Raw genomic sequence first — 25,615 nt, forward strand, 5'->3', positions numbered from 1 at the left:
CCTTGGTACTCGGTACTGCTGGTACCAGGGAGGTAGATTGACTATATTTTAAGGGTTGGTGGGGGGGGGGAGAGAGGGGAGTCAGTACTTTTCATGGGGAAAAACAACCTTTTTTATGACTATTTTGGGGGGACCAGATAATTATTTGTGGGTCTAGCTATTACATAGTCACAAGTTAACGTCGAAATGACTTGAATAGCATAGAGGGAACTTGGGAAGTATCCTGTCAGGGGTAGGCCCGCACAGAAGCAACCTAGTAGTTCTACTTGACTCATTTTGCGTTTCCAAAGTTAATCGTCTGGATCTGTCTTGACTATATACGGCTATGCTAAGTGTTATTGTATAGCGTCCTCAATTTACTTGTGCGGACGACTTGTACCTGTGTCGAAGTATGATAGGCGCTTAACCACGCGCAGTATATAGGACTAGTACTTACAGTGAACCACGCGACTGATATTAGCTGTTTTGTTTTGCCGCGGGTTGTTTCATTTCATCAATTTTTCGTATGCTAGAGTCATAACTGCCTAATCATGTCCGATGCTGGATTCTTTAGAGTATGTTTGAATGATTTTACTTAGCATTTAGGCCTATGTAAACACATGCTTCAATTCGACCTAGGCCTAGACTTTAGTCTGCAAATAACATGCTAGCCTAACCCTTCAATATAACTGTAAGCTATAGCCTAGGCAGCCTAGGCTAGGCGTAATGCACATTGGAAACTTACATTTCTGTGCAGTAAGAAATTTCAGCTTTTTCCACCAAAAGAGAGTGATGAACAATGTAAAGCATGCCGCAGAATCATTAATATGCAGCTACGTCTATTTTTTCTCAAACAATTGCAAAGAACATCGGCAAAAATAACCTACTAAAGAACGAGTACAAGTTCAAAGACTGCATTGCTTCTGTAACAGTTTGAGTTTGAAAGTGTAACGTCAGGAATTTATGGCAGGAGTTCAGTTGTACTAGGCATATACTAGCTAGCTGTACACAAGTGAGCCTATTCAGTGCCTCACTGCAAGTTTGAGCTGCTACTGGATTAATGACTTTGTACATTTTCCTAACAGGCTAACTTATTCTAGTCTTTTTAACGTGCAAAATGATGATCGAAAGATATTCATCGATTCTCCACTACACTGCCTTAATCAAAGTGATCTTTTACACAATGAAAACCTAAGGTTGACAAAGCATCCATTTGCCAATAGGAACCCCTGGTAAATGCATCTACCTTCCCATAGCAGCCCCCCCCCCCCCTGCATGGTAAATTATAATGAACAATGGTGTACTACAGTATAGTCAGTATTGCGAAGTTCGGCATACTGCGAAAGTTCGGACACCCTAAGAAATACACGATTTCACCATGAAAATCTACAGGAAGAGTCAAATTTCACGAAAAAGTACGAACCTACAGTTATTTTCTCTCCAAAATGACCCGTGTGCAAGAAATTACTTACATATTTGTCAATAAAATGACGAAGATCTATGAAGTCTGTTATAATTACTGAAAAAGCAACTGCGCCACCAATTTTGTCACCAGCGCCACACTGTGGGTTGCGTGTCCGAACTTCGCAATACTCTAGCAAGAAATACCAGTTCCACAATCACGAAGAATCTTCTTGGAAAACAACGTGAAAACAGTTTGCAGGAAAGAAAGTTTGGCCGTGTATCGTACTATAACAAAATTCTCCCACCATATGAAGTATATTTTCAAATGATTTATACCAGAAGATTTAGTTTTGGGGTGTTTTAAGTCTTAAGTGGCCGAACTTCGAAGTCACCATCCTACTACTACTAGTAATCAACTCATGTATACCGTAATGATCTGCAGTCAGGGAATTTACCTTGGCTTTTTGGCGCTTCAGGAGATCTCCATTCGGCCTTGAAGGTGTTGCAAATAGCGTAGGCCTACTGCCATTACTGGCCTTTGCCAGTCATAGGAATATGAAAAATTCATAAGCATTCATTTTGGACAAAAAAGAACTCCAGCTGAGTTAGACATAGTTACTAAATAATATCTTGAAGAAGATTTTAACCTAGCTTTGCAAAGAAATAAACTAACTTCATTTTTATGAAGAAAATTGAGAGACTAGCTAGTAGTGAATTTTAAGGGATATACTACATAGAGTAAGCCTGTCTGAACATGTGATCGCTGTAGCAAAAAAAGCACTGATGTACTCCCTGCAGTGTATAATGTGACAAGTTTAAGTAAAGCGATATACCTGTATATTGTTACACAACTAAAGGATTTTCATACGATTTCACCTTTACAGGGCACCAGTGCTGATCAGGACAACAGATTTGCCAACAAACAGAAGAAGTTGCTGAAAACTTTAAAGTTTGCTCCAGTGTTAGAGAAAAAGGTATAATGCCCTCATTTTGATGCTAATCCAGGGATGTGCTGGCGGCTGTTCCCCGCAGTTTTGACTGGCGCCCAGCACAAAGAATGTTTTAAACATTTTCGCCCGGCACTTTTTTTGATGATTAACTTTACAAATTTTGTCATTACCAAAACATGGGTGAATACTTGGCACAGAAGTGAGCGCCAAAATAGGAGAACGATAGCACCATTTGCCATCTAATAATACTTCATTTGTAAAAATCTTCCAATGAGGTGGAGACACCCCCACCACTGAGACACCTCACCATGGAATTAGATCACACTGCGGCACAAATCCCCTCGGCACTCAATTACTTCCTGAGCACATTCCTGCTAATCCTAATCTTACTGCTTGAGGAAACATGCATGTACAAAGTTTTGTCTCAGGCTACTAGCTTTTCAGGAAAGGACACCAATATTCTAATCCATTTATCCTTGCACGTATATAGTGTCTGACGTTGCGATCCTACTAGGAGATTCTTCAATGATGAAACTTCTGGCGCTTTGACTTTTTCTAAGTATGAAATGTTCTCTCATGTGAAACATATGGCAAGGAAATCTTGCATTTAACCTATATTGGCTTTCCGGTTTAATGCTATGTGTTGTTTTGCTTTCCCAAATTTGCAGGTGTTTATGAGTAAAGTCAATCTGGATATTTTGAAGCCATGGATCACAAAGAGGATCACTGAACTGTTGGGAATGGAAGATGATGTACTCATTGAGTTCATCTTCAACCAATTAGAAGAAGAGGTTGGTAACACAGTCATGAATATTCATTAATGCCATGGTTTAAGTGAAACGCAGTAACGTTTTGTGATCAGGGAGAGAATACCTCGAAAAGTAAGTCTTGTCTGTACTTTGGCCGTGCAGACAACTTTGATATTGGTTTGGAGAACTGCATTTTGCAAAGATTGCAAAGATTTTACTCTGTTACATTGTTAGACCTATCGAATGCTACTGTTCAACAGCACCATCGTAAAAAATATGTTAGAGAGACTGATTTCTTAACAAAATGGCTTATTTTATGAGCATTTCATAGTAGTTGAAAATTTAATTGGGTAGTTGATAGCTCTGAATGAATGAAAAGACAAGTCAAATTTGTGGCTTTATAATGTACAACTCTGTTTATGAGACAATCACAGCTAGAAAAATTATTGATAAATAGTTGATAGCATTATTGAAAAAGGTGAGTTATTTGGGAACACATTCAAGTAAGTTTTCTCTTAGGTAAGGTAAGACAAATTGACCCAGAACGCATATAGATGTCTTTAAGTGTCGTTCAATGGCCCAAGAAGACAGACCACTAAAGATCCCTCAAGACGAAAAGCTGTGAGCAAACTTCATATCTACTTGAAAAGCCTGTTTGTAGACAGCAGGGTCTCCTTCAAAAGGCAAGCCATTGAAGGCTAAGAGGTTCATGGCTCTTTGAACGCCTGACTCACCAAAATTTAACAAAAGGGTTTAGCATACATTTTGCAGTAGATACAGTACAAATTGTTGAGCTTAATAAAGGTAGCCGATATGATATCTTCATTAATTGTTTGCTTCAAAGTGAACTGTAAGACCTGTTTTGGTCCTGAAAATAGTCTGGAATTTTTTAGTTTTTGCTTAAACGTATGGGAACCATGCCATTAGTGTAATGTGAGATAAGCCAGGCCGCACTAGTGTTCGTAAAAGACATAGTGTGGCAAATAAAACGTAATATTTGACAAATGTGTTTTTTCAAGTTCTGTTTAAGTTTAAGGTCACATGATTATAAAAAGTGAGAAGAAAGGTAAGTGAGATGATTATTAATCATCTTGATCAAAAATTTGTTACGGAAAATGAGAACAACTCCAGAAGGGTCAATCAGTTAATGGCAAATACAGATTGGTTTCCAGGTACAAAGTTTGTACATATCTTGTAATAGGTTAGGCATGATATACGTGGGCTAAAGGAAGGAATACCATTTGCTTCCACACACACCCACCCTCTTCCAGTCCCCTACTTACCTACAGTACAGTAGAAGGCTACAGTTGAGATGGGATGATGATTGGTAATAGTTGTTGATAGCCTGCTGTGAAAAGATTGAAGCTACTTACCTAAGTTACTGCTAACCTTAAAAATGATACTTGCTGATGGTTGTACCTGGTAAAAACAGATACGAGATCTACTTGTTTAAACATGATACCTCTTCATGATAACAACTATAAAGAAAGCTAGCTAGCCTGCTGAGAAAAGATATAAGTTGAGTTAAGGTATTGGTCACATTAGATTGATACTTGTTCGTGATTGCTACAGCCATATAGACGGTAAGTCTGGCCAGTGAGGAAAGCTAAAAGCTACGTATATGGCAAGCCACATGTGCAATATTTTGATAAACCTAGTTTATCGCAGTTAAACTCTGTTTTTCGATCGATAACCTGAGTTTATCAATAGATATCCTGAGTTTATGGATAAACTCAGTTAATTGATCGAAAAACAGAGTTAACGGCGATAAACTGAGTTTATCAAAAAACACAGTTTATCGATAAACTTAGTTTACCGAGCGAAAAACATAGTTCCCATTTGATAAACTTGGTTTATCGTCGATAATCTTAGTTTATCGAGGTAACCCTGCTTTTCGCTTGATAAACTGAGTTTATCGATCAAAAAACAGAGTTTAACGACGATAAACTTGGTTTATCAAATTATTGCACATGTATGGCTTGCCATATACGTAGGTTAATAACTGCTTACCTTAAAATGATACTTGCTGATGATTGCTACAGCCATATAGACAATAAGTCAGGCCAGTGAGGAAAGCTTTAAGCATTGTAGGTAAGTAACTGCTTACCTTAAAATGATGATTGGTGAAGCCATATAGACGGTAAGTCTGGAGAGTGAGGAAAGTTTTAAGCTATGTAGGTAATAACTGCTTACCTTAAAATGATACTTTCTGATGATTGCTGAAGCCATATTGACAGTTAGTCTGGCCAGTAAGAAAACACTTTTAAGTGTTGCTTCCATTACAATGCTTGCAACTATGATGTTTAGAGAGAGAAAGAGCTTGTTTGCTTTCTGATAAGAAAAGAATTAAAGGTAAGAACATTAAAGGTCAACCAATTGTTATTAATTGGAACTATAAGTACAAATTACTATAGATAGTTTTGTCTTGTATGTAAATATAGAAATAAAAGTTAGGCTCATCTAACGTTGTGGAGGCTAGTGTGTGTGCAAGCTTGAAGCTGTATGGAAAGCTGATATGAAAGTTGGCTGCTATGTTACGTTTACTTCCTAGCTACAACTTACTCGTTTAGTCTAATGGTTGGAATTTGCTTAGAGTACATGCAGTTTGATAGTAAGACTGACCAGTATTTTGCGAACAGTAAGTCACTGAAAAGTGCTTAAATTCTATTGGTAGATATTTTGCCTGGTAAGTAACCAAAGATTGATCTCAGTTTATTACTCTCCCTGATCACAATCCTTAGAGTTATATTATCTGCAAGCTTCATGAACGTAGTTAATATAACCTTAAAATCAGAATTAATTAGAAACGGCGATTGAGACCGTTTCTCTTTCCCAGAATCCCGTCTGTACTCGAGTCAAAATATCTGCACAGATTTGTGCAGAAGTTGAGCAGAAAAATGTAACCAAAGCTTAGCAAATTGTGATTGTTTATGTCAGCAGACGATCATGTGATGTAAAATGAAGCCTTCAGATGTATAATGAAATTTTTATATTGGATATTACTACGACTTCGATGAATCAGAGCTCATTTACCTTCCTATGTTTTTCTCCCCACTTACAAATGTTATGAATGACATGCTATGCCCACATTCCATGTTCATTTTCATGTTATTGTTGTTTATGTTCTATTTGCCATACATTTTGTAAAATTGCATAATTGTAAGGTGCTAACTGTACTATGCAGGAACTATGTGCAGGAATCGATGGCTGCTCTCTCTTGTGCGAGATCATTGATCATTTGGAGACTGCATCCGTCCCTGTAACTCTCTGCACATACTGTATAGCCTCGTTTACTCTATCGAGGAAGGTCTAACCCTGCTGTCATGATCTCCCTGTTAGGGAGGGATGATCCTGACCCAGGAGGAGATCAAGATTGTAAGGGGAGGGGGTAGGGGGGTTGTGGGCACACTGGAATACTATGTAGAGTATAACTAGCTAATGCTGGTTATTACACGATTGCAGAATGCTCTTCCATGCGACGTTGATCAACTGTCAAATGTAGACTTGTCCCGAGTCACTTTTATTAATACCTCCCTGAGACAAAGTAAGATCTTGTCATCCTGATTCCCCTGGCTGGTGTTCTCAATTTAGGTGAATAGGAACTAAAATGTCATGCTGTAAGTTTTATATGTTCAAGGTAATCACAGTTACAGTAAAAGAGGTCACAAATATACATGGTAGAGTAGTCACTGTATAGTGCTGTTTTAATAATACTGTATATATGTCATTACACAGTAATTCTGTCAAACTAACTAACTACAGTATGATGGTTAACTTAACTATAGTTTAGTTTAGTCTAGTCTAGTTTAGTAGAAAAAAAGGATCAGGAGGGACACTCAAGTCTCCATCAAGGACCCTATAGGAGAGAAAAAAAACTGAAGACACAAACACTCAGACCCGATTACAATGCTCAGAGTGCTTACAATGCTTATAGTGCTTAAATATTTTTTGGCCAAGTGATGCCAGATTAATCTTTCCCGATAGGAGTGAATTTTGGGAATAATTTGGCCGGTATTGCATCGCAAAACGCTAATCCCAAAAGGTCAAGTTGCTACTGAATGTACAAGTGTAGAGGTGTTTAGAAGTTGTTTTTTTCCACAGGAACGATAGTTATTGGATGAGAGACGAAATTAAGAGCCATCCAAAGAAAGAATTGGTAACACAAAATTTGGAAGCCAAACTATTCGTTGGATGTGATGCATGTGTCTTAAAGAGTAACCGCATGCATATTATTTACACGGTACACAGTATACATCATTAGTGACAAAGGGACCAGCAAACATTGGATGTCTAGAAAATATTAAACCCTATTTATTGTCCAAGAAGAGTTCAAATTCATTCATATGTTTAATTTCAAAGTAGTGTTCTTTTAAATATTAAAATCATTGCTTATCTCGAAATTGTTTATAATCCCAACATGCCATTCCAGAATTGCATTTAGGTAAATGGTGTTGATAGATGGGGCTGGGGAGGGGGGTGGGGGAACTCCCTCTCTCTCTTTTTTGTTCATTTTTTATAAGAATTTAATTGTAATTAATTTTTAAGAATAAGTTTGTTTCTTTCTTTGTGTTCGTTAATGTTGTTGTACTTGTCTTTATCTGAATTAACGTTTGCGATTATGTTAAAATGTTGTGTAAGATATTTAACTTTTAAATTATTACACTTGTGTCAAAGGTCATGTACTTAGATAGCTATATGACAGCTTAATTCTCTTGTATTCTTTCGTAGCATTTTAGGAGAAAATCTCTGTCAAAAAGAAAAGGAATTGTTATTTCAGATATATACATACACTTATAATATATGCAGTTAGAAGTTCCAGTCTGTGAGGAATTCAAACTTTGATTAAGAAGGTTTTTTTGAAAGTTGTTGACTGTTTAGACTTACACCCCCATTTCATCTTCCATGTTTTAGATAATTTATTTAAAACTCTTCACTTGAAAGAAAGAAAATACCAGATGACTACATACAGTACAGTAGGTGGCGGCCGGAGTGGTCTTTCAGAGGCAGGACCGTCCCCAATCTTTATTGTCATGCCGAGCAGCAGGAAGTCAGGTTTGGTGCCCGTTTTATAGGAAAGCATTACGTTACAATCACTTGAGATGTTGCCCGAACTATGTACAAGGAAGAGTGTAATGAATATGCATACAGTACAGAGATGATCTGATGAATATGCATACAGTACAGAGATGATCTGATATAGTGTAGTATCTTCACTGCTGCCTATTTTAAGGCCACTCACTATCCCTCAGGTTTGGAAAAATTACCATATTTTCATTGTTTTCAAATGACGTAGAGTATCTTGCAAGCTCCCAAAATTTTGCATGCCACAAAGATGAGCCTTTATGGATGAGCTTGAGGTGACCAGATAGTGACAATTTTTTCTGCCAAAATTTGGCTATCTGCCGTGTTTCATTTGACACGCAAAAAAAAAAAATGAGTTAACATTAAAATTGAGTTCACATGATAACATTGACTGCTTTCTCTGGAATGTTTTGAGGGATAAATAATAGAACGTGTGATTTTTATGAAAAAGGCTCGTCCTGCCAAAGTTTCATAAAAATGTCTCTTGTTAGTATGACAGTAAGTTAACAGAGTCAGTGGAGTATTACAGGTATTAAAGGCAAAGCTCTGTGAACATCTTTTAGAAACTTTGGGTTTTGAGCAGTGTTTGTAACAAGTTATGACTCCGGTAACTGAAATTTCAACAATTTTCTTTTAAATTTTTGTTTAAAATTGTGTTTGTGAAATTCTTTCCCCATAGAGGTAATACAGTGACTCAAGTCTGGAAAATGGAGACCTTACTAATGACTTGACTTGACCGAATAATTAATTAATTAATATATTAAATAATTAATTAATAATAATTTATTGACTGGTCACAACTCTGGGTTTTGGGGTTCATCCAAGGTGATATCTAGAGCTGATCAGGGTTTAATTGGTATGGGTGGTTGGAGGGCAAGAGGTGTTAACCCCACACCCCCCCTCTCGATAAGGTAAGTAATGAGTGGATAAAATCTAGAGTAATTAAGTGATACAAGGAAGGAAGGAAGGTGAAGTCCTTAAAGGTAAGTCTTCTGTTAGGAGAAGCACTGGACTGACATTTGACTCACAAAGCTCGGATGAGGAACATAAACAGGTCGATTATTCGTCCATTCTCTGGTTTCACTTCTTTGTAAAAGTGTGTCTGCTAAGTTTATTTGCATTTGTAATAAAGAAGAGTTAAGTGGTCAGTGTTTATGGTCATATGTTGCTTAGTAATGGTACAGGGATGATCAGTGCTTGAAAGCACTGGACGTTTCCTCAACTTAACCGACAAAGATAATGTCTGTGAGATATTTAAGTGGAAAATATGTTCATGTTGCGAGGGTTTATCATTTCTTCCTTAGTGGACGATACGGAAACCTGGCTGAAATATATCTGGTTGAGTTAACTTGTTCACCAAATTAAGCACACATGTTTTAGTAGATTTCTTGGTTTATAATGATAATAGAAACCTTTGCATTCATGATAGCGTGTGTGTGCGTTTGTGAGCCCATCTTGTAAACACTACAGCTGAAGAAAGGGAAGGTCCAACCAATTTCGTATTTGGTGTGTAGAAGCACCACATTGAGTACAAGAAGTCTATTGTTTTTTTGTAGAGGTCAAAGGTCATTTGGGGTCACTAGTGGTCAAAGTGTGAAAACCTTGTAAACACGATATCTTAAAGAAGGGAAGCTTGGGTAGACCTCATATTTGGTGTGTAGAAGAACCACATTGAGACCAAGAAGCCTATTGTTTTTGGTGGAGGTCAGAGGTCAAACTGAAAACCTTGTAAATATGATATTGCAAGAAAGGAACCTTGTACAGATCTCATATTTGGTTTGTACATGTACCATATCAAATTTAAGGAGCCTATTATTGCTTTTGGTGGAGGTCAAAGGTCATTTGAAGTCCCCTCTTACCTGTCTCTCTACACTAACGCACCTTCCTAAACAATGGAGACTTGGACAGATCGCATATTTGGTATGTAATTGTACCACATTGAGTACAAGAAGCCTAATGTTGGCGGAGGTCAATGGTCGTTTGAGTTCACCAGGGGTCAAATTGTGATAACCATGTTTTACACAATATTACAACAAGGACAGATGTCATATTTAGTATGTTGATGTATCTATCACATTTAGTACAAGAAGCCTGTTGTTGAGGTTAATGGTCATTTCAGGACAACCTGTGTCATTGTGAATTTATTGTTTGTCACATCACACTGCTTTTCACTGTACTACGAAGATCAAGTATGTTGTACACCCTCACAATACATTACGTCAGATTTCATTCAAGAAAACAGCTCATGTTACATCATCGAAACTACAATGCACATTGGCATTCTGGCTATATTATATATGGAAGTCCACATGTTGGCAGGGGTTGAGGGGGGGGGTTGTTAAGAAGAGGGGGAGAAACAATCTGCCAAAGTCAACTGCTTCCATATAATTTACACGGTAAAAATAAGACCAGGAAATATCACATGAACTACCAAAGCAAAATATCTTTCAACAGATGTTGTGGGAGGGATTTGGCATTTCCTTGTAACATCGGTTTTTCTTTTTTCTACTTTAATGACATTTGTATTGTTATTGTGGTTTTATTCTTAAAAGAGGAGTGAATACTTGAAAGTTGAATTGTGCTGCTTACCTAAACTTTTGGTTGTCATGATATTTTCACAAAGACTAGTTTGTCAGTCTCCTTGCATTAACTACAGGTTGAAAATCTAATGATGAGGTCTGTCGGAGAGACGTCAGAGAGGGGATGGTCAGAAGGAGTTCAATGATAATGAATTCCTCTCGGCTCACCCCCTCCCCCACATATTTATTCATATATAGAAAACAGGTGTACTTCTGAGCACTGCTCCCTCTTGTTTTTCTGTTTTTGAGGGACGACATGCTCATGATGCTATTGGAAATCATTCGCCTTGCCGGCACATAGACTTGCACATGTAGTAAGATGGTAAGATGATAATAAGAAAACCAAGGTCAGGTGTGTGTTATTGCACACCTCCCCAAAAAGTTTTTGAAGAATTTTTTCCGACCCGGTTTTACGGTAAGGTAGATCTGATCAACAGACACGATCTTTGTCTCGAAATTATAATTTACGGTTTGAAATAGTACTAATATGTGGTTGATGTGAGAATATTTGTTCCCACGAGGTGTGTCCGTTCGTCATTGCTTATATTCTGCTAAACGCTTGTTCTCTACAGCATCCCGATCCCAAGACGATGCAGATCAATCTCACCGGTTTCCTGAACTCGAAGAACGCCCTCAACTTTATGACTGAACTATGGGAACTACTGACAAGTGCTCAAGAAAATATCGCCGGAATCCCAGCTGCGTTTCTGGAGACGAAGAAGGAGGAGATCAGGAAACGACAGGTACTTCAGATACTGATTTCAAAGTGATGGGGGGTGGGGGAGCAGGGAGGGGGTAATGGGGGTTGGGGAGCAGGGAGGGGGTGATTGGGGGCGGGGAGCAGGGAGGGGGTGATGGGGAGCATGGAGAGGTGATAGAAGGGAGGGGTGATAGAAGGGAGGGGGTGGGAAAAGGGAGGGGTGGGGGAAGAGGTGAGTTGAGTGGGTGGAGATGTGAAATATAGTGGAATGGGAGGTCATGAGGGCATATATTTTAGACTTGGTTGGTGGCAGAAGTGGGATATGATGTTACATGCTTAGGGGGCACATTCGTCGAACAATAAATGTACCAAACTAAAATAAAACTGTTAGCAAACTTCTTATCCACTAGAGAGCCTGTGTAAGAGAATGTGTAAAAGTAAGTTGGCCTGATGTTTAGAAGTGCACTGTTCAGGAGCAAAGATGGTTATTTTTGGAGTCCTTTTTTGACCTATTTTCTTTTCTGGTATTTTTTTTAGCAAGAGCAGGAGTTGATTCAAGCCAAGCTAAAGGAAGCAGAAGAGAAGAAGGAAGAAGAGGAAAAGGAGAAGAACGGTGAAGTAGGGACGAAGACGGAGGACGGGAAAGAGGTCGACGAGAAGGGAGACTCTGAATCTGCAGAGTGAGTCGTCATAGCGATAATAATATTACCTAGCAACAGCTTCTTAGCATCATTATTAGGTTGTAATCGTCATGGCAATAAAACAAATCACAGAACTGCTATTTAGTTGTTAGTTTATAAGAGCCACCAGGGCTTGCATTTGCCAGAAATATTCCCTTGAAAGTAAAATGTATATAGAGGTCAGCAAACCCAAACACTAGGAAGTTAAAAATTGATGTCTTGTTCACAGTCAAGTTTATAGTTTATTAAAGTTTCTAGTTTAATTAAAAATCCAGTATAAATACATGAAAGTACATATTTATAAATAGGATATGGATATATAGTTGATGGATATGGATAGGCAAAGACTTCTTTCAAATCATGTGTGGTTGAAAAGTAACATGAAATAGCGAACGATCTGGTTAGATCTTGCCCCCTTTTCGGGTTTTGTTTTTAACTTTTCTTCTTCCTTGCTCTTAAAATTTCTCCCTTCAGGTACAAACCCAGACCTGCGAAATGGGACTGGGAACCAAAACCGAAAGACGAGGGCGAGAAGAAGTCTCGCTCCAGGTCTAGATCCAAATCAAAGTCTAAATCAAAGTCCAAATCAAAATCACCAGAGAAGGAGAAGAAACCGATTGCAGAATCCGGATCTCCTCCCCCCGTTGGAGAGGTCAAGAGAAGGTCAGTCCTCAAATATTGACCTTGTTTATTTTTGTGAGGAATTGGCCCGATCATAACTGTCCGACAGGGCATGAATTAAAGCAGCATTTTACGTTTTTGTCGCTGTTTTCCACTTTTTTGACAAGTCCATCAAGTTTTTTACATATATCAATCACAAAACAGCAAACTAAGATATTAGCCAAGTTTTTCCCTGCCAAAAGTGTTAATTGGCAATTAATTAATGACATTTGCAGATAATGAGTAAAGTGTCCTCCGACAAATTACACATTTAATATTAATCGCTTACAGTTCCCCCAACCAACTAGTTTGAATTCAACCAATCAGAGATGCAGGTTTAGTTATGAGTCGTTGCTAAAAATAGATTCAAAACGTCGAGTTGGTAACTTGGTACAACCAACGAACTGGACACTAACAGCTCCCTGGTACAACTGCCGTAGACAATCTACACAAATCAAGCATGGTGTTGTATTACGTATTGGCCAATGACGTTCGTAGCTTTAAATATTCATATTATGGGCGAGGTTTATTTGGATCCCAACGGAAAATATCTTTGAGAAAAACAGAGTTGAGTGTTGTAAATTTTTCGACTTTTATGCTACCATTTAAAGTAAGATTTTGTATGTCGTTATGGCATCGTGGAATCAGTGAGGTTGAGAAAAACCATAGAAATGGACGCAAAATGCTGCTTTAAGGTCCGCGAAGGGCATCGTAACCTTTTGAGGGCATTTTAGAAGTTGTCTGAAAAAGTAGAGTTTCAGTGAAATGTCAGGGCACTGTGAAAGAAGTGTGGAGATGTGCTGAAAGCTTCTGACAACCTTTCCATAATTTGCTAGAGGACAGTGTAGGGAAGAGGACGGTAGGGAAGAGTTACAGCATCTCAAATCCAGTTAAAATATCTGTTACAGATAGATACCACACAGGATGTGTTTTCTTTCTTAGTGTGTGATGCACAATCGTTCGTTGAAACGAGTCACTCTGCAAGATTCAGTCTAGCTACAATGCAGCTCAGGATTGTGGAGTTTTAGCTCAGTGGTTATCGCCAGTGCCTTTCAATCTTTAAGGTCCCGAGTTGGAGTCACTCCAAGATTAATGTATGTCGTCCAGTTACAGCGTTGTTGATAATTGACAATTCATAATCATGGACGTTAAATATGAATCTAAAAGACTGACTTCGGTCGGATTGCGGATTTGATAAGCCAATGATGGCTTCTTCGCGAGTTCCTGCTTGCAGGAGAATCTAAAAAAAAAACATACAAACATACAATGCTGCCGATGTTCAAATTTGATCTGTCTGTTTATTTCAGTGTCAAGTCCGATAATAGCTCCAGCAAGGATCGTAAGAAGGACAGGAGCAGAAGTAGATCCCGGGACGGGAAAGCCAAACATAGCTCGAGGAGCCGTTCGAGGAGTAAGTCGAGGAGTCGTTCACGATCACGAAGAGATCGCAAGAGGAGGTCGTACTCAAGGTATGCACTGAGGACCGCTCCCTGTACGAATTCATTCAAATTCTACGACTCTTATACCTTCAAATATCAATTTGTAGGAACTTTCTTTGTCTTGTGAAGGAAATGCATTCTCTCGTTCAGTGGAAATTCAGTTTCTTTGAGATGTATAACCATGCAATATTAAGACTGTTCAACTCTGATAATAAGGTGGTATGAAAATGATCGCTCATGAATATTGATTAGAATTGTAATAATTAAATCGTAATAGCAAAATTTTTAGTTAATAAATTAAGTTCAACCTCACATATTAAGTATAATAGCAAATTTTGAAAAAAATGCATTGGGAAATCGTATACAGTGAATGAGACCTTTAGAGAAATCCGGAGTGCTATTGACATCGGAAGCCGGGAAGTCTTACATCTGGGAGGGTTGTGGGTCGGTCTGGGTAGTTAAAGTGATAACAAAAGTCTTAAGATCTAAGAAATGTGTAATACAGATGTCTTGAAACAAGGCACATTTAGAGCAATTTCCAGGTTCTTCGTAGCCTGCACATGTTGTCGTTGAAATATAAAATATCCCACATGATCGCTTTATTGTGCATCACCAAATAATATGTGAAGACATCCATGGACAGGGACAAAGAAAACAAGATGCTATTGCTTTCTTTCATTTCATCATTTAATAGAAGATTTTATTGGAATGTTAACTGATATTCCTTGTGATTCTCTTGACAGATCAAGATCGTCTCCGAGAAGAAACAGATCTTCCCCTCGCAGAAGATCAAGGTCACCGAGGAGGCGTTCACGCTCTCCTCGTAGGAGGACCCCCTCACCCAGGCGTCGGTCCCGCTCCCTAGATAGATCCAGAAGGTACAGTCGTTACTTTTGCTTTGATTATAGTGAGAGACTGCAGTGAGAATTAGCTTCAGAAAAATTCCACAAGTTTTGTCTCTTTGACAAATGTGCTATTGGACAGTTGAGGCCATTCAATAAATCAATAAATGGGGTGTTAAACAAAAATTTTGTATCTATTCAACAATATCGCTGAGCAACAAATGTGTATGTCGACAGAGGTGCCAGTCAACAGAGTTGCTGGTCAACAAATGTGTGTTAAATCAACATATAAAGGCTAGTCGACAAATGTGCTGTTCAAGAATATGTGACTGTTCAACAAATGTGTCTACGCGTCTGTTGAATTATGCTCTTCAACACATACGTTGAGTCTACAGATGTGCTAGTCAACGAACATCTGTTCAACAGTAAGAGCTCTAACATTTAACAATTGTTCCATTCGATGAACTGTCATCCAGTCAACAAGAACCTTTTTTTGGCATTAGTTCTGGTTAGTTTTGATGGTATGCATGACAAAATCTTCCAATTTCTTTGCAACAATCAGATGTTTGTCCTTTGAATAAGGCTTAAACTAATTAATTTAATTTAATTACTCCAGGAGGCCATCCAGGTCCCCAGTGAGGAGAAGATCGAGGACACCTCCCCGCCATTCTGGATCTGGTATGAGATTGGCATCCAGGAGATCCCGATCACCAGGGAGAAGAGGGTCACCAAGAAGATCAAACAGATACTCGCCCAGACGATCCCCGCCCAGGCGATCCCCGCCCAGGCGATCCTCGCCCCGACGCCGATCGAGATCTCCGAAAGTAATAAAGAGAACGAGCCGCTCCCCGAAGAGGTAAAGGATGACAGAATAATCCTGTAACATGTCCGCCCCCTGCCATAATAGATCAGTGATGTGTCTGTTAAACAAGCCGTCCGTCCGTGTCCAACAAAATGAAGGATTTACAGGAATGCCGGGAAGTGTCCCTGTTGTATATCAGTTGGTTAACAGATTTGTCACAAGTCCACAACATATCAGTGTAAAATCCCTGGATTTTAGATACCAGTGACATGTCATGGACGAGTGATTTGTCAGTGTACGTCCCTCGATCATGCCATGCATGTGTGATTTTATGAGTCTGTACGTCTCTACGACAAACAACCTGCACACATTCCTTCTAGTTTTTGAGATCTCCGACCCCCTTTTTCATCTTTTTTGTAGTTAGGTATAAATCCACCACTTTTCAGCTTTTCATCATATATTAACTTTCTTTGATCACATGGCAATATTTTAGGTTTATTGTAACATTCTCTACTTCTTGTCATCTTAAACACTTTAACATTTTTTACCACTTACCAGGGATTAATTTATCCAGTAACTGGAAAGAAAAAGTCAAAATGGCTTTTTACAATTGCAAAATGTTATATAGAAGTTCCTGTACAGAGTAACTGTAGTATTTCATGAGAGCTTTCAAAACTTACGGTACAAATAAGTTGAGTACTAAATTATTTCCCTGACCTGATGATGACCTTTCCAGGATATTTTGACATTATTTTGATATTTTGACTCAGATCTTTAGCCTTGTCAACTTAAAATCAGAAAAAAAAATAATATTTGCAAGAATAGTTGCTTTTTTCTTGTTCTTTTTTCTCTAATTTTAGTATTAATCACTAACCATGTCCTAATCTCTTTGCTACATGTATCTTTCAGGCCAGCTAAGAGGACAGCCAGGTCATCCTCTGGGAGCTCAGGGTCATCGTCGGGGTCATCTCGATCACCCTCACCCAAGAAACCAGTCAAGAAGAAGTCACCTCCTAAAAGGTGGGTGTGTCTTTAGTAATACCTAAGACATTTGATGTGCCGTTGTCGTCCTCAGAATGTCTTCTTTTGGTTTCGATGATAATCATCAGTTTTCATAGAAATACCATTTAATTATTCATATTGATATTGTTCTATTTTCCTTAAAATTATGGACCTATTATAGCAGTTTTATTGCCTGATTGATAATAAAATGGGCTGCTTCATCATATAGGCATGTTTCAGAAACTATTCAAAAAATCACGATTTGGGCCCAAAATTGAAAAAATCATAAGGCTATACCCTTACAAAAATCTCAGATTTGGACCAAAAATTGACTTTTCCCAATTTCAATCAGGATGGATTATATCGATTCCTTCTGTTGCCTAATCGATATAAATCGGCTTATTGAGCTTCAGTTTTCATAGAAATACCATTTAATTATTATAAGGGGAGGTGTGTAGAAGTACGACATTGAGTACAAGAAGCCTATTGTTTTTGGTGGAGGTGAAAGGTTATTTGGGGTCATCAGAGGTCAAATTGTGAAACCCTTGTAAACATGTACACCCTCACTATACATTAGGTCAGATTCATGATGAAATCTGCTCATGTTACATCATCGAAACCGCAATGCATTTTGCATTCTGGTTACTTTTCAAGCAGAGCCTCATTTTCACCCTTGAACAACACACCTTCTCTCACACCACACCACACATTCTCTCATATTATCCAAGTGGTTGAGAGATAGGTAGGGGGAGATAGGGAAAAATCCAATTTTGAACTATATAGTCTGAAAAAGTGCGGAAAAAACTCTTATTTGCATAAATTATCATAATGATCTACTTTACATGGATACTTTCCTGTGATTTTGTAAATCTGCGTCTTATCGGTCAAGCAAGTTTGGAGAAAGTCTTCCCGTCCAGCCTTATGGTCAGATCGTATGCTGGACATTACTAGCTAGGTCTAAGTAATGCATTGTGATTATTGATAATGTCTATGTAAGCAAGGTCACCGAGAGGGACGATGTTAACAACATGAATAAACCATAGTGAAATAGTGTAAGGTAACGGTATGCCATTATCTGATGTTCATGGTTCTCTCGGTGTCTCCACCACCCCACCCCCCCCCCCCCGGCCCAAGTTAACGTTACAGTTCAGCATGCATGTTATGAGAGTTGCAATTTGGTATGCCTTACTATAGCCTTTCTATAGTATCTAGGCTTTTGTAATAAAATCATAAACCTTGTTTTGGTCTAGAAAAATTAATATATCAGGTATCGGACATTGCAAAGTGCTATGCCAAATGGGAAATTTGCTAATACAATTGATGAGTTGGTATAACAGTTTTTCCTGCACACAGGAACAATAGTATTTCAAGGCATTGAAGGCTCGCCCCAAACAGCGTGCCACGCTCTGAAAAAGTTAACTTTCCCTTGCTTGCAAGTGAAGTTTTTCTCTTGTCGCTACAAAATGCAGACACTAATGAAAAGTGATACCTTGTTATCTTTAGCTGGACCTGAGATGTCCATCGCTGTATCGTTTGTACACTGTGCTGTGGGTATCGACCGCAGCTGTATTTACTGACTGTACACTAGTGTTTAATTACCGACGGTAGCAAGCTGTGTGTGTATTTTCTGGGATCGATGGTGGTGTCTAACACTTCTGTTACACCTCATTCGAAACTAGGTCAGATTACCGGCATTTAGACGTTTCTTTGTGCGCGAATCTTCACACCCTTTAATAAGAAAGAGTTCCAGAGCCTTCAAAACTGCTACACAAAATTTGAACACTTTAAATTATTCTCTCGATCCTACAGCAAGAGACATTCGTCATCCTCGTCCTCAGAGGAGGAAGATGCTGCGAAGGCGAAGAAAGAAACCCAGAGGAAGAATAGCTCCAGTACATCTCCTTCCCCCGGACCCAAAGATGACGGTAAGAAGAAGACTGCTCAGGACGACAGCGGCTCAGATAAGGTAAGTAGAGCATCGTCCATGATTTAAATTTCTGAAGAGATGACGTTTCATTCGTAATGTAAGACCCTGCTTACGCAAACAGTCTCCTTGGCAACCCATGTTGTGATCTCATTGGTTAGATGTGACTCCTTAATTAATAATGATCCAAGAAAGCCCTGTGCATTCTCCCAGTCGATCGATAATTGATAACCTTCACGTTGACCGATTGGATTGCGTCGACCGTAAACGTTGTGCTCTTCAATTTGTCCGGCAGGACGGCAGCCAAGACGAGGGCAAGACCAAGAAGGCGACTCCCAAGAAGCAGAGCAAACTAGCCAAACGTCACTACCGTCGCCATTCAGAATCATCATCGGACTCAGAGTCTGAAGACGAGAAGGAGAAGAAGAAGGCTCCTCGCAGCAGCAGGAGTAGGTCAGGTTCGAGAGGCAGGTTCAGGAGGTCGCCATCGCCCAATAGAAGACGGTGAGTTTATATGATAAAGAACTCCGAAATGTGTATAAACCTGTCCCAGTAACTCTTCCAAGTTAGGGTTGGTGGAGAAAACCGAACCAGTTATTTGTTCATGTTTTGTAAATTATGGCAAGTAAGCATCGCAACTATGTCTCTGAGAGGTTTTTCATCGTATCCTGGCATTATGAATGTACGTAGTTAATTTCTTACCTTAAACAGTTTGAGATCCATACACTTTCAGATTAGTATTACCTAGATTAGAAAACAAAAAATTGACAAATACTTAATCTTACTTCATTATTTGGAATGGCAACTTAACTACAAAAAGTAATGACCTTCATTGTAGTAGTATTTAAGTATTGAATAATAGCACTAAAACATTCATCTAAATGAAAGACTAAAATCTACTAAAATATGAATCAAGGGGGGGGGGAGGGGCAGGGAGGAGTTATACCTCTCGCATTTGACAAAGGTTTAAATTGTTAAGGTTGCTTAGTTGCAAGATGGTTTTGTATAAGTTGCAGCTTTTGAAGTACTTTATGTTCAAATTTTGTTGCTATTTCCGCAACCGTCGGCAATGTTTTTTGTTTCCTTTGAATTGTTGGCAAACTGTTCAACTCATTTTGGCAAACTTTAAAAGGGTTGTACCCCTCAGTTTCAAGACCTGGGAGTTAATTTATCTTATTGTCTTGAAAGGGGTTTGCCATATTTGCCATGAATATTGCTGAGCTTTGAATTCATTGGATGTTTCTCTCAAAACATGCTGCACCTCTCTGTCTCTCTCTTCCTCTATCTCTCGCTCTTTGTAATGAGGTCATATTGATTTTTTCAGACGATCTCCCCCGAGAAAGAGATCACCTTCACCACGATACGGTCGCATGCGCAGTAGCCCACGCTTTGACAGAAGGCGATCCCCGATGAGGGGTGGAGGAAGACGTTCCTTTGGGTCGCCTCCGAGGCGTAGATATAGCCCACCTGGCAGGATGCAACACGATAGGATCAGAAACAGGTCACCGTCTCCAAGACCGAGGAGACGACGCTCCCTGTCTCCTCCGCCAAGGAGACAGAGGAGCCCCCCTCGAAGGGTCAGCCGATCCCCTCGTAGGAGTCTCCCGGCTCCGAAGAGGAAAGCCAGCGCCTCCTCCGATCGAGGCAAGAGCTCGTCCGAGAGTCCATCCCCTCGGAAGACCAAGAGAGCCGTGGCACCGAGAGATGCCTCGCCCGTTGCCAAACCGTCTCGCAAGAGGTCGCCGAAGAAGGTCCAGAGGTCACCGTCGTCCGACAGGGACTCCGGGAGCAGTCCCGAGAGGACCAAGAAGAACCACGGGAAGAACGCCTCCCCTAAGAAGCGGAGTCGCGACCAAAGCTCAGATAGCGAGCCAGAACAGAGGGTCAAGAGGAAGCCTGATAAGAAAGTGAGGAAGGCGTCGACCTCGCCCGAAGAGAGGGCTTCACCGTCACCTGACCGAGGACGGGGAAGGGTAGCGTCACCCGAGTCCCCTCCTCCTCCTCCCCCTCCTCCGCCCCCACCAGCTGACAAGAGAAAGAGAAGAGCGAGATCGTCCTCCTCTGAGGGAGAGGCGGAGAGGGAAAAGAAAGGGAAGGTGTCGTCACCTGCAGTCAGGGAGGAGAGATCTCCGTCAGGGTCTCCAGAACCACCACAGACGAAGGAGGATTCTGAAAACCCCACCCAGGAGGTTTGTAACGATGCGTTTTAACTATGCTTTTTATCTATGCTTTGTACCTATGCTAGCTGTAACCATGCTTTGTAACTGCTCTTTGGACAAACAGTACATAGTCCCCTTGTGAAGCGTTTAGAATCAAGGTCGTTGAATAAACTGACGTAGATTGGGACTGCTCCATGTGTGACAACTCGTTGAACTGACCACAAAAATTGTTTTCTGGGAATATTGTAAAAATCTATAAAGCTTATACAAGAATCTTCTCTTTGAACCAATTGTATATTTGTACAAGAGCATTGCTCGATCATATTGATGTACAGAGTTAGTCAACAGTTGGCACTACAAACTGACAAACTAAATTTTTAAATGGTTATTAAGATACTAAACTTACTGGCTTTGTTTACGTTAGCTAAGCATTTAAGCCATTAATATTCATATAATTGATATTTATATGAGTAGGGAATTTATGCCTATTCCCTTTAAAACTTGTGAGTTCTTTGGATATCTTCATGAGTTTCCCATGATAATAGCACTACCCTGCTGGTAAGTGTTCTTTCATGCAATGCTTGAAGGGCACCAGAGACTATGGAAGAGCTGACAGTTATCCTGTTTCTATTTTATATAGGCTTTGGAACTGTTCATATGGTCTATACGATTGCATACGCTGGACGTCTGGCTGGCCCAACGCCGTGGCTCTTTACGACACTTTGACTATTTTTATGTAACTATTTTTATTTGTTTCATATTACGTCGTTAGGAGGAACCGGAGGTAAAGAACAAGGAATCCAAGAAGAAAAAGAAGAAGGATAAGAAGCACAAGAAACATAAAAAACACAAGAAACACAAGAAGATGAAGAAGCAAGCGAAGAGCGCCAAAGACGACGACGAAGAGGAAGTGGATGAAGATAAGAACGGCTCAGAGGTGAGTGAGGGCAGCAGATGACATCGGTCTCACACTAAGACCCACTGGGTTTGACCACATATGTCTGATTCGTAAAATTTACAAAGGGACACCGCAGTCGAAAGTACTGGACTAGGCATGATATGTTCTTGACCTCTGACTTTATTCAAAGCTACATTCTTGTGGCACTCTGTACCAGGGACAACATTTACCCTTCTATGATAGGTAACCGCACAAGGGGTGACATCTTTTTTACGACAGACCTATCGCTAGTTTGTTTATCTTAAGTAGTGCACTAAGGACGGCATGTTTAGGACAGTGCGATCTGTCGATATAATGTACTATGAAAACGTCCACCAGATGCGGGTAATATTTCTGTTCATATGCTACACAAGGTATGACATCACCATTAGAGAGCTGTAGGATTGTATTTAGTAAATTAGCGATGCCTAAGAGAACAGATATTCTTTTTTAAAAGGGTGGAAGGGAATAATCTCTCTAATTTTACTCTATGATTTAGTTTTATCCTCCAACCACATGGTACCCACCGATAATTTTATCATGTTGCATTGGAATGGAAGTGAAAACATAACAAGGAATGAAATAATCACAGCTTTACTTTCAAACACTACAGTGTCTTTTATGTGCGGCTACATATGTATATATGACAGAGTATGTAAATTAGAAGACACATGAAGTTACTGTACACCACAGTACAGGTTATAATATTGATGATTGGCTTGTCGGCTCTAGTGAGTTATTTTTGTTTTGCTTTTCTCAAAAGAATATTTAAAGAATGCCATAAATGCTTCTTCTATTATGTTGAACATTAGCAGATTTCTGTAAGTTCTACTTCAAAATACAGGAGGCAAATTTGTATGGATCTTTTCTGGTTGTCCAAAAACAAATGTAGCAATAACAAAGAATGAACAATATGTACACTGTAAGAGAGATTTGTCAATTTGGTGTACAGAACACCAGAGTTGGGTCGGTCATGCTCCCCTTCAGGTGGACCATAGGTCCACCGTGGTTTTCGTTTTTGTCTGTACCTCCATCATGTCACCTATTTGGGGTCATTTAGTCACATTGCAGTCTGAATTTGATGTAAACAACTAATCCCCCACCCAGATGATCTCCAAAGCTGATTTGGGTTGTCCAAACAGAGTCATAATTTCCTGAAATACTATGTTCCTAACTCTCTCTCTCCAGGAATCAGGGAGTGGAAGTGAAGATAAAGAAAAGCTGGACCAACTACGGGAGAAAGCCCTGCAGTCGTTTAGGAAAAAGTCCTCTGACTCAGCGCTGTGAAAAGAAGAGCTCTCTACTCTGACCTGTAAATACTAGGGTTTGTCCATTTAGTGAGTGACCCAGCAATTTTCAGAATAAAGATTCCATGGCTGTAAATTGTTCAGTAGTAGTAACATCCTCATAGAAATAGTTGAATACTATCAGCACTCGGCCAGAGTCAAACTACAAGAGACCCCGAATGGATGCATGCAATGACATGTTAAAACCCAAGGTGTATAAGCTTCCATTTCTGGGTGGATAACAGACACTTTTCATTTGATTTTATAGAATACAGGTACCCGCTTTGTTTTTAAAAAAAAAAATTTGTGCAGATAACCGGAATGATGGTTCGTTCGTTGTGAAATATTATACGACAGTCATATTTTAATAGTGATATCGTTTATCATCACCACACACCCATGTGGGGGCAGGGGGGGTCTTAGAGATCATCATTTAGCAGGATAATATGTAATGTAATCAAGACAGAAATGTAAATAAGTAAATGCTGGAAATTTGTAGGAGGGATTAAACACAACTGTGAAGTATTAGTGAGCATTACAGTACTTTATGTATCAAGCAGGGACCTGGTGACACCTCACCCTCCCAACATTACTTTTTTCAGGGTTTTTTTGTTTTGTTTTTTGTGGTGTGATGTCTTTGTTGAACCTTGTATGTAATGTCTTTTTAAATTTGTACAATACAGAAATTGTTCACAAAATAATACTTCAGCATTGTTTTTATTTGTACTTTTGTTGTTGGAAACTTAACTGAACAAAATGTAAAAGACAAGCAATAGTTGGGTTTGAACCAGGGACCCTGTGATGCAAAATTTCCTGCTGTACCACAAGACCAACATGGGATACATTAATGATTAAGCTTTTCAAATATTTAAAGATCCAGTTGTCTGGACTTAGACATTTTTGTAAAACATTTTCTCCACTGTTCCTTGTCACGGTGAGGGGAGACCGCTTGGATAGCTAGTCAGGGAGTGGGGTGCCGGCGATCTCACCTTGTCCGCGTGGGAAGCTAGTCAGGGGGGGGGTGCCGGCGATCTCACCTAGTCCGCAATCACTCACCCTTCTCCGCTTCCTCCTCTCCACCCCTCCTTCCTACCCCTTCTCATTCTACCCCTCCTCTCATCTTCTCTCTCCTTTCCCCTCCTCTGCTGCCCCTTCTCACCTCTCCTTGCTGCCCCTATGCTCCTTCCACCCCTACTCTCCTTTCTACCCCTCTCACTTCACCTCTCCTCTTTCCCTCTTCTTACCTCTCATTTCTACCTTGTCTCACCTCAACCTGGGCTTGAACCCAGCCAATAAGGAAATTGGGAAAGTCTAATTGCCTGCAAGCAGAGCAACCAAACCCACCATTCCGGTTCCCAACGGAAAATCTTCGTTTCTTACCTTTATACTTCCACCTTTTCCATCGAACAGAAAAGTAAAAGGCTCAGACTGGAATCGAACCGCAGACATGGAGATTGTCTGACTCTCTCAGTTACATAGCACTACCAACTTGGCCACTGCAACTGTTGAGAAATAATGCTCGTTTCTAATATTTCAACTTCCGAATTCACAATGGAAGGAGGAAAAGAGCAGAAAATCAAAATGCTCTCATGTGGAGTAGAACTCAGGACATGGAGATTGTCTGACTCTCTCAGTTACAGAGCACTACCAACTTGGCCACTGCAACTGTTGAGAAATAATGCTCGTTTCTAATATTTCAACTTCCGAATTCACAATGGAAGGAGGAAAAGAGCAGAAAATCAAAATGCTCTCATGTGGAGTAGAACTCAGGACATGGAGATTGTCTGACTCTCTCAGTTACAGAGCACTACCAACTTGGCCACTGCAACTGTTGAGAAATAATGCTCGTTTCTAATATTTCAACTTCCGAATTAACAATGGAAGGAGGAAAAGAGCAGAAAATCAAAATGCTCTCATGTGGAGTAGAACTCAGGACATGGAGATTGTCTGACTCTCTCAGTTACAGAGCACTACCAACTTGGCCACTGCAACTGTTGAGAAATAATGCTCGTTTCTAATATTTCAACTTCCGAATTCACAATGGAAGGAGGAAAAGAGCAGAAAATCAAAATGCTCTCATGTGGAGTAGAACTCAGGACATGGAGATTGTCTGACTCTCTCAGTTACAGAGCACTACCAACTTGGCCACTGCAACTGTTGAGAAATAATGCTCGTTTCTAATATTTCAACTTCCGAATTCACAATGGAAGGAGGAAAAGAGCAGAAAATCAAAATGTTCTCATGTGGAGTTGAACTCAGGACATGGAGATTGTCTGACTCTCTCAGTTACAGAGCACTACCAACTTGACCACTGCAACTGTTGAGAAATAATGCTCGTTTCTAATATTTCAACTTCCGAATTCACAATGGAAGGAGGAAAAGAGCAGAAAATCAAATGTTCTCATGTGGAGTTGAACTCAGGACATGGAGATTGTCTGACT

The 25,615-nt window shown here is 39.7% G+C and overlaps 1 protein-coding gene across 3 annotated transcripts; it reads left to right on the forward strand.

Annotated features, from left to right (window-relative positions):
- The first annotated feature begins 397 nt into the window (after positions 1-397).
- Positions 398-23,875, forward strand: LOC139962691 (uncharacterized). Of its 3 annotated transcripts, XM_071962879.1 has the most exons (15): positions 398-554; positions 2,268-2,357; positions 3,002-3,124; positions 11,316-11,486; positions 11,981-12,123; positions 12,598-12,786; positions 14,091-14,252; positions 14,966-15,100; positions 15,681-15,920; positions 16,776-16,886; positions 18,678-18,834; positions 19,088-19,296; positions 20,117-20,981; positions 21,724-21,888; positions 23,077-23,875. In XM_071962879.1, the coding sequence occupies exons 1-15, from the start codon at positions 531-533 to the stop codon at positions 23,173-23,175; spliced, it is 2,883 nt and encodes a 960-aa protein (XP_071818980.1). In that variant the 5' UTR covers positions 398-530; the 3' UTR covers positions 23,176-23,875. The 3 variants fall into 3 exon arrangements, with proteins under 3 accessions (XP_071818980.1, XP_071818983.1, XP_071818981.1); XM_071962882.1 differs by lacking the exons at positions 398-554; positions 2,268-2,357 and adding an exon at positions 8,024-8,134 and having other exon boundaries at positions 3,018-3,124; XM_071962880.1 differs by lacking the exons at positions 398-554; positions 2,268-2,357; positions 3,002-3,124 and adding an exon at positions 8,150-8,331.
- The last annotated feature ends 1,740 nt before the right edge of the window (positions 23,876-25,615 follow it).

This window comes from Apostichopus japonicus, chromosome 21, assembly GCF_037975245.1.
Source record: "Apostichopus japonicus isolate 1M-3 chromosome 21, ASM3797524v1, whole genome shotgun sequence".
Lineage (NCBI taxonomy): Eukaryota > Metazoa > Echinodermata > Holothuroidea > Aspidochirotida > Stichopodidae > Apostichopus > Apostichopus japonicus.

Excerpts from the sequence above, each read along its gene's own strand:
- LOC139962691 (XM_071962879.1), top strand. The coding sequence starts at position 531 with ATGTCCGATGCTGGATTCTTTAGA. Across the intron at positions 3,125-11,315 it reads TCAACCAATTAGAAGAAGAG|CATCCCGATCCCAAGACGAT; the intron begins GTTGGTAACACA and ends TGTTCTCTACAG. Across the intron at positions 12,124-12,597 it reads GGAGACTCTGAATCTGCAGA|GTACAAACCCAGACCTGCGA; the intron begins GTGAGTCGTCAT and ends TTCTCCCTTCAG.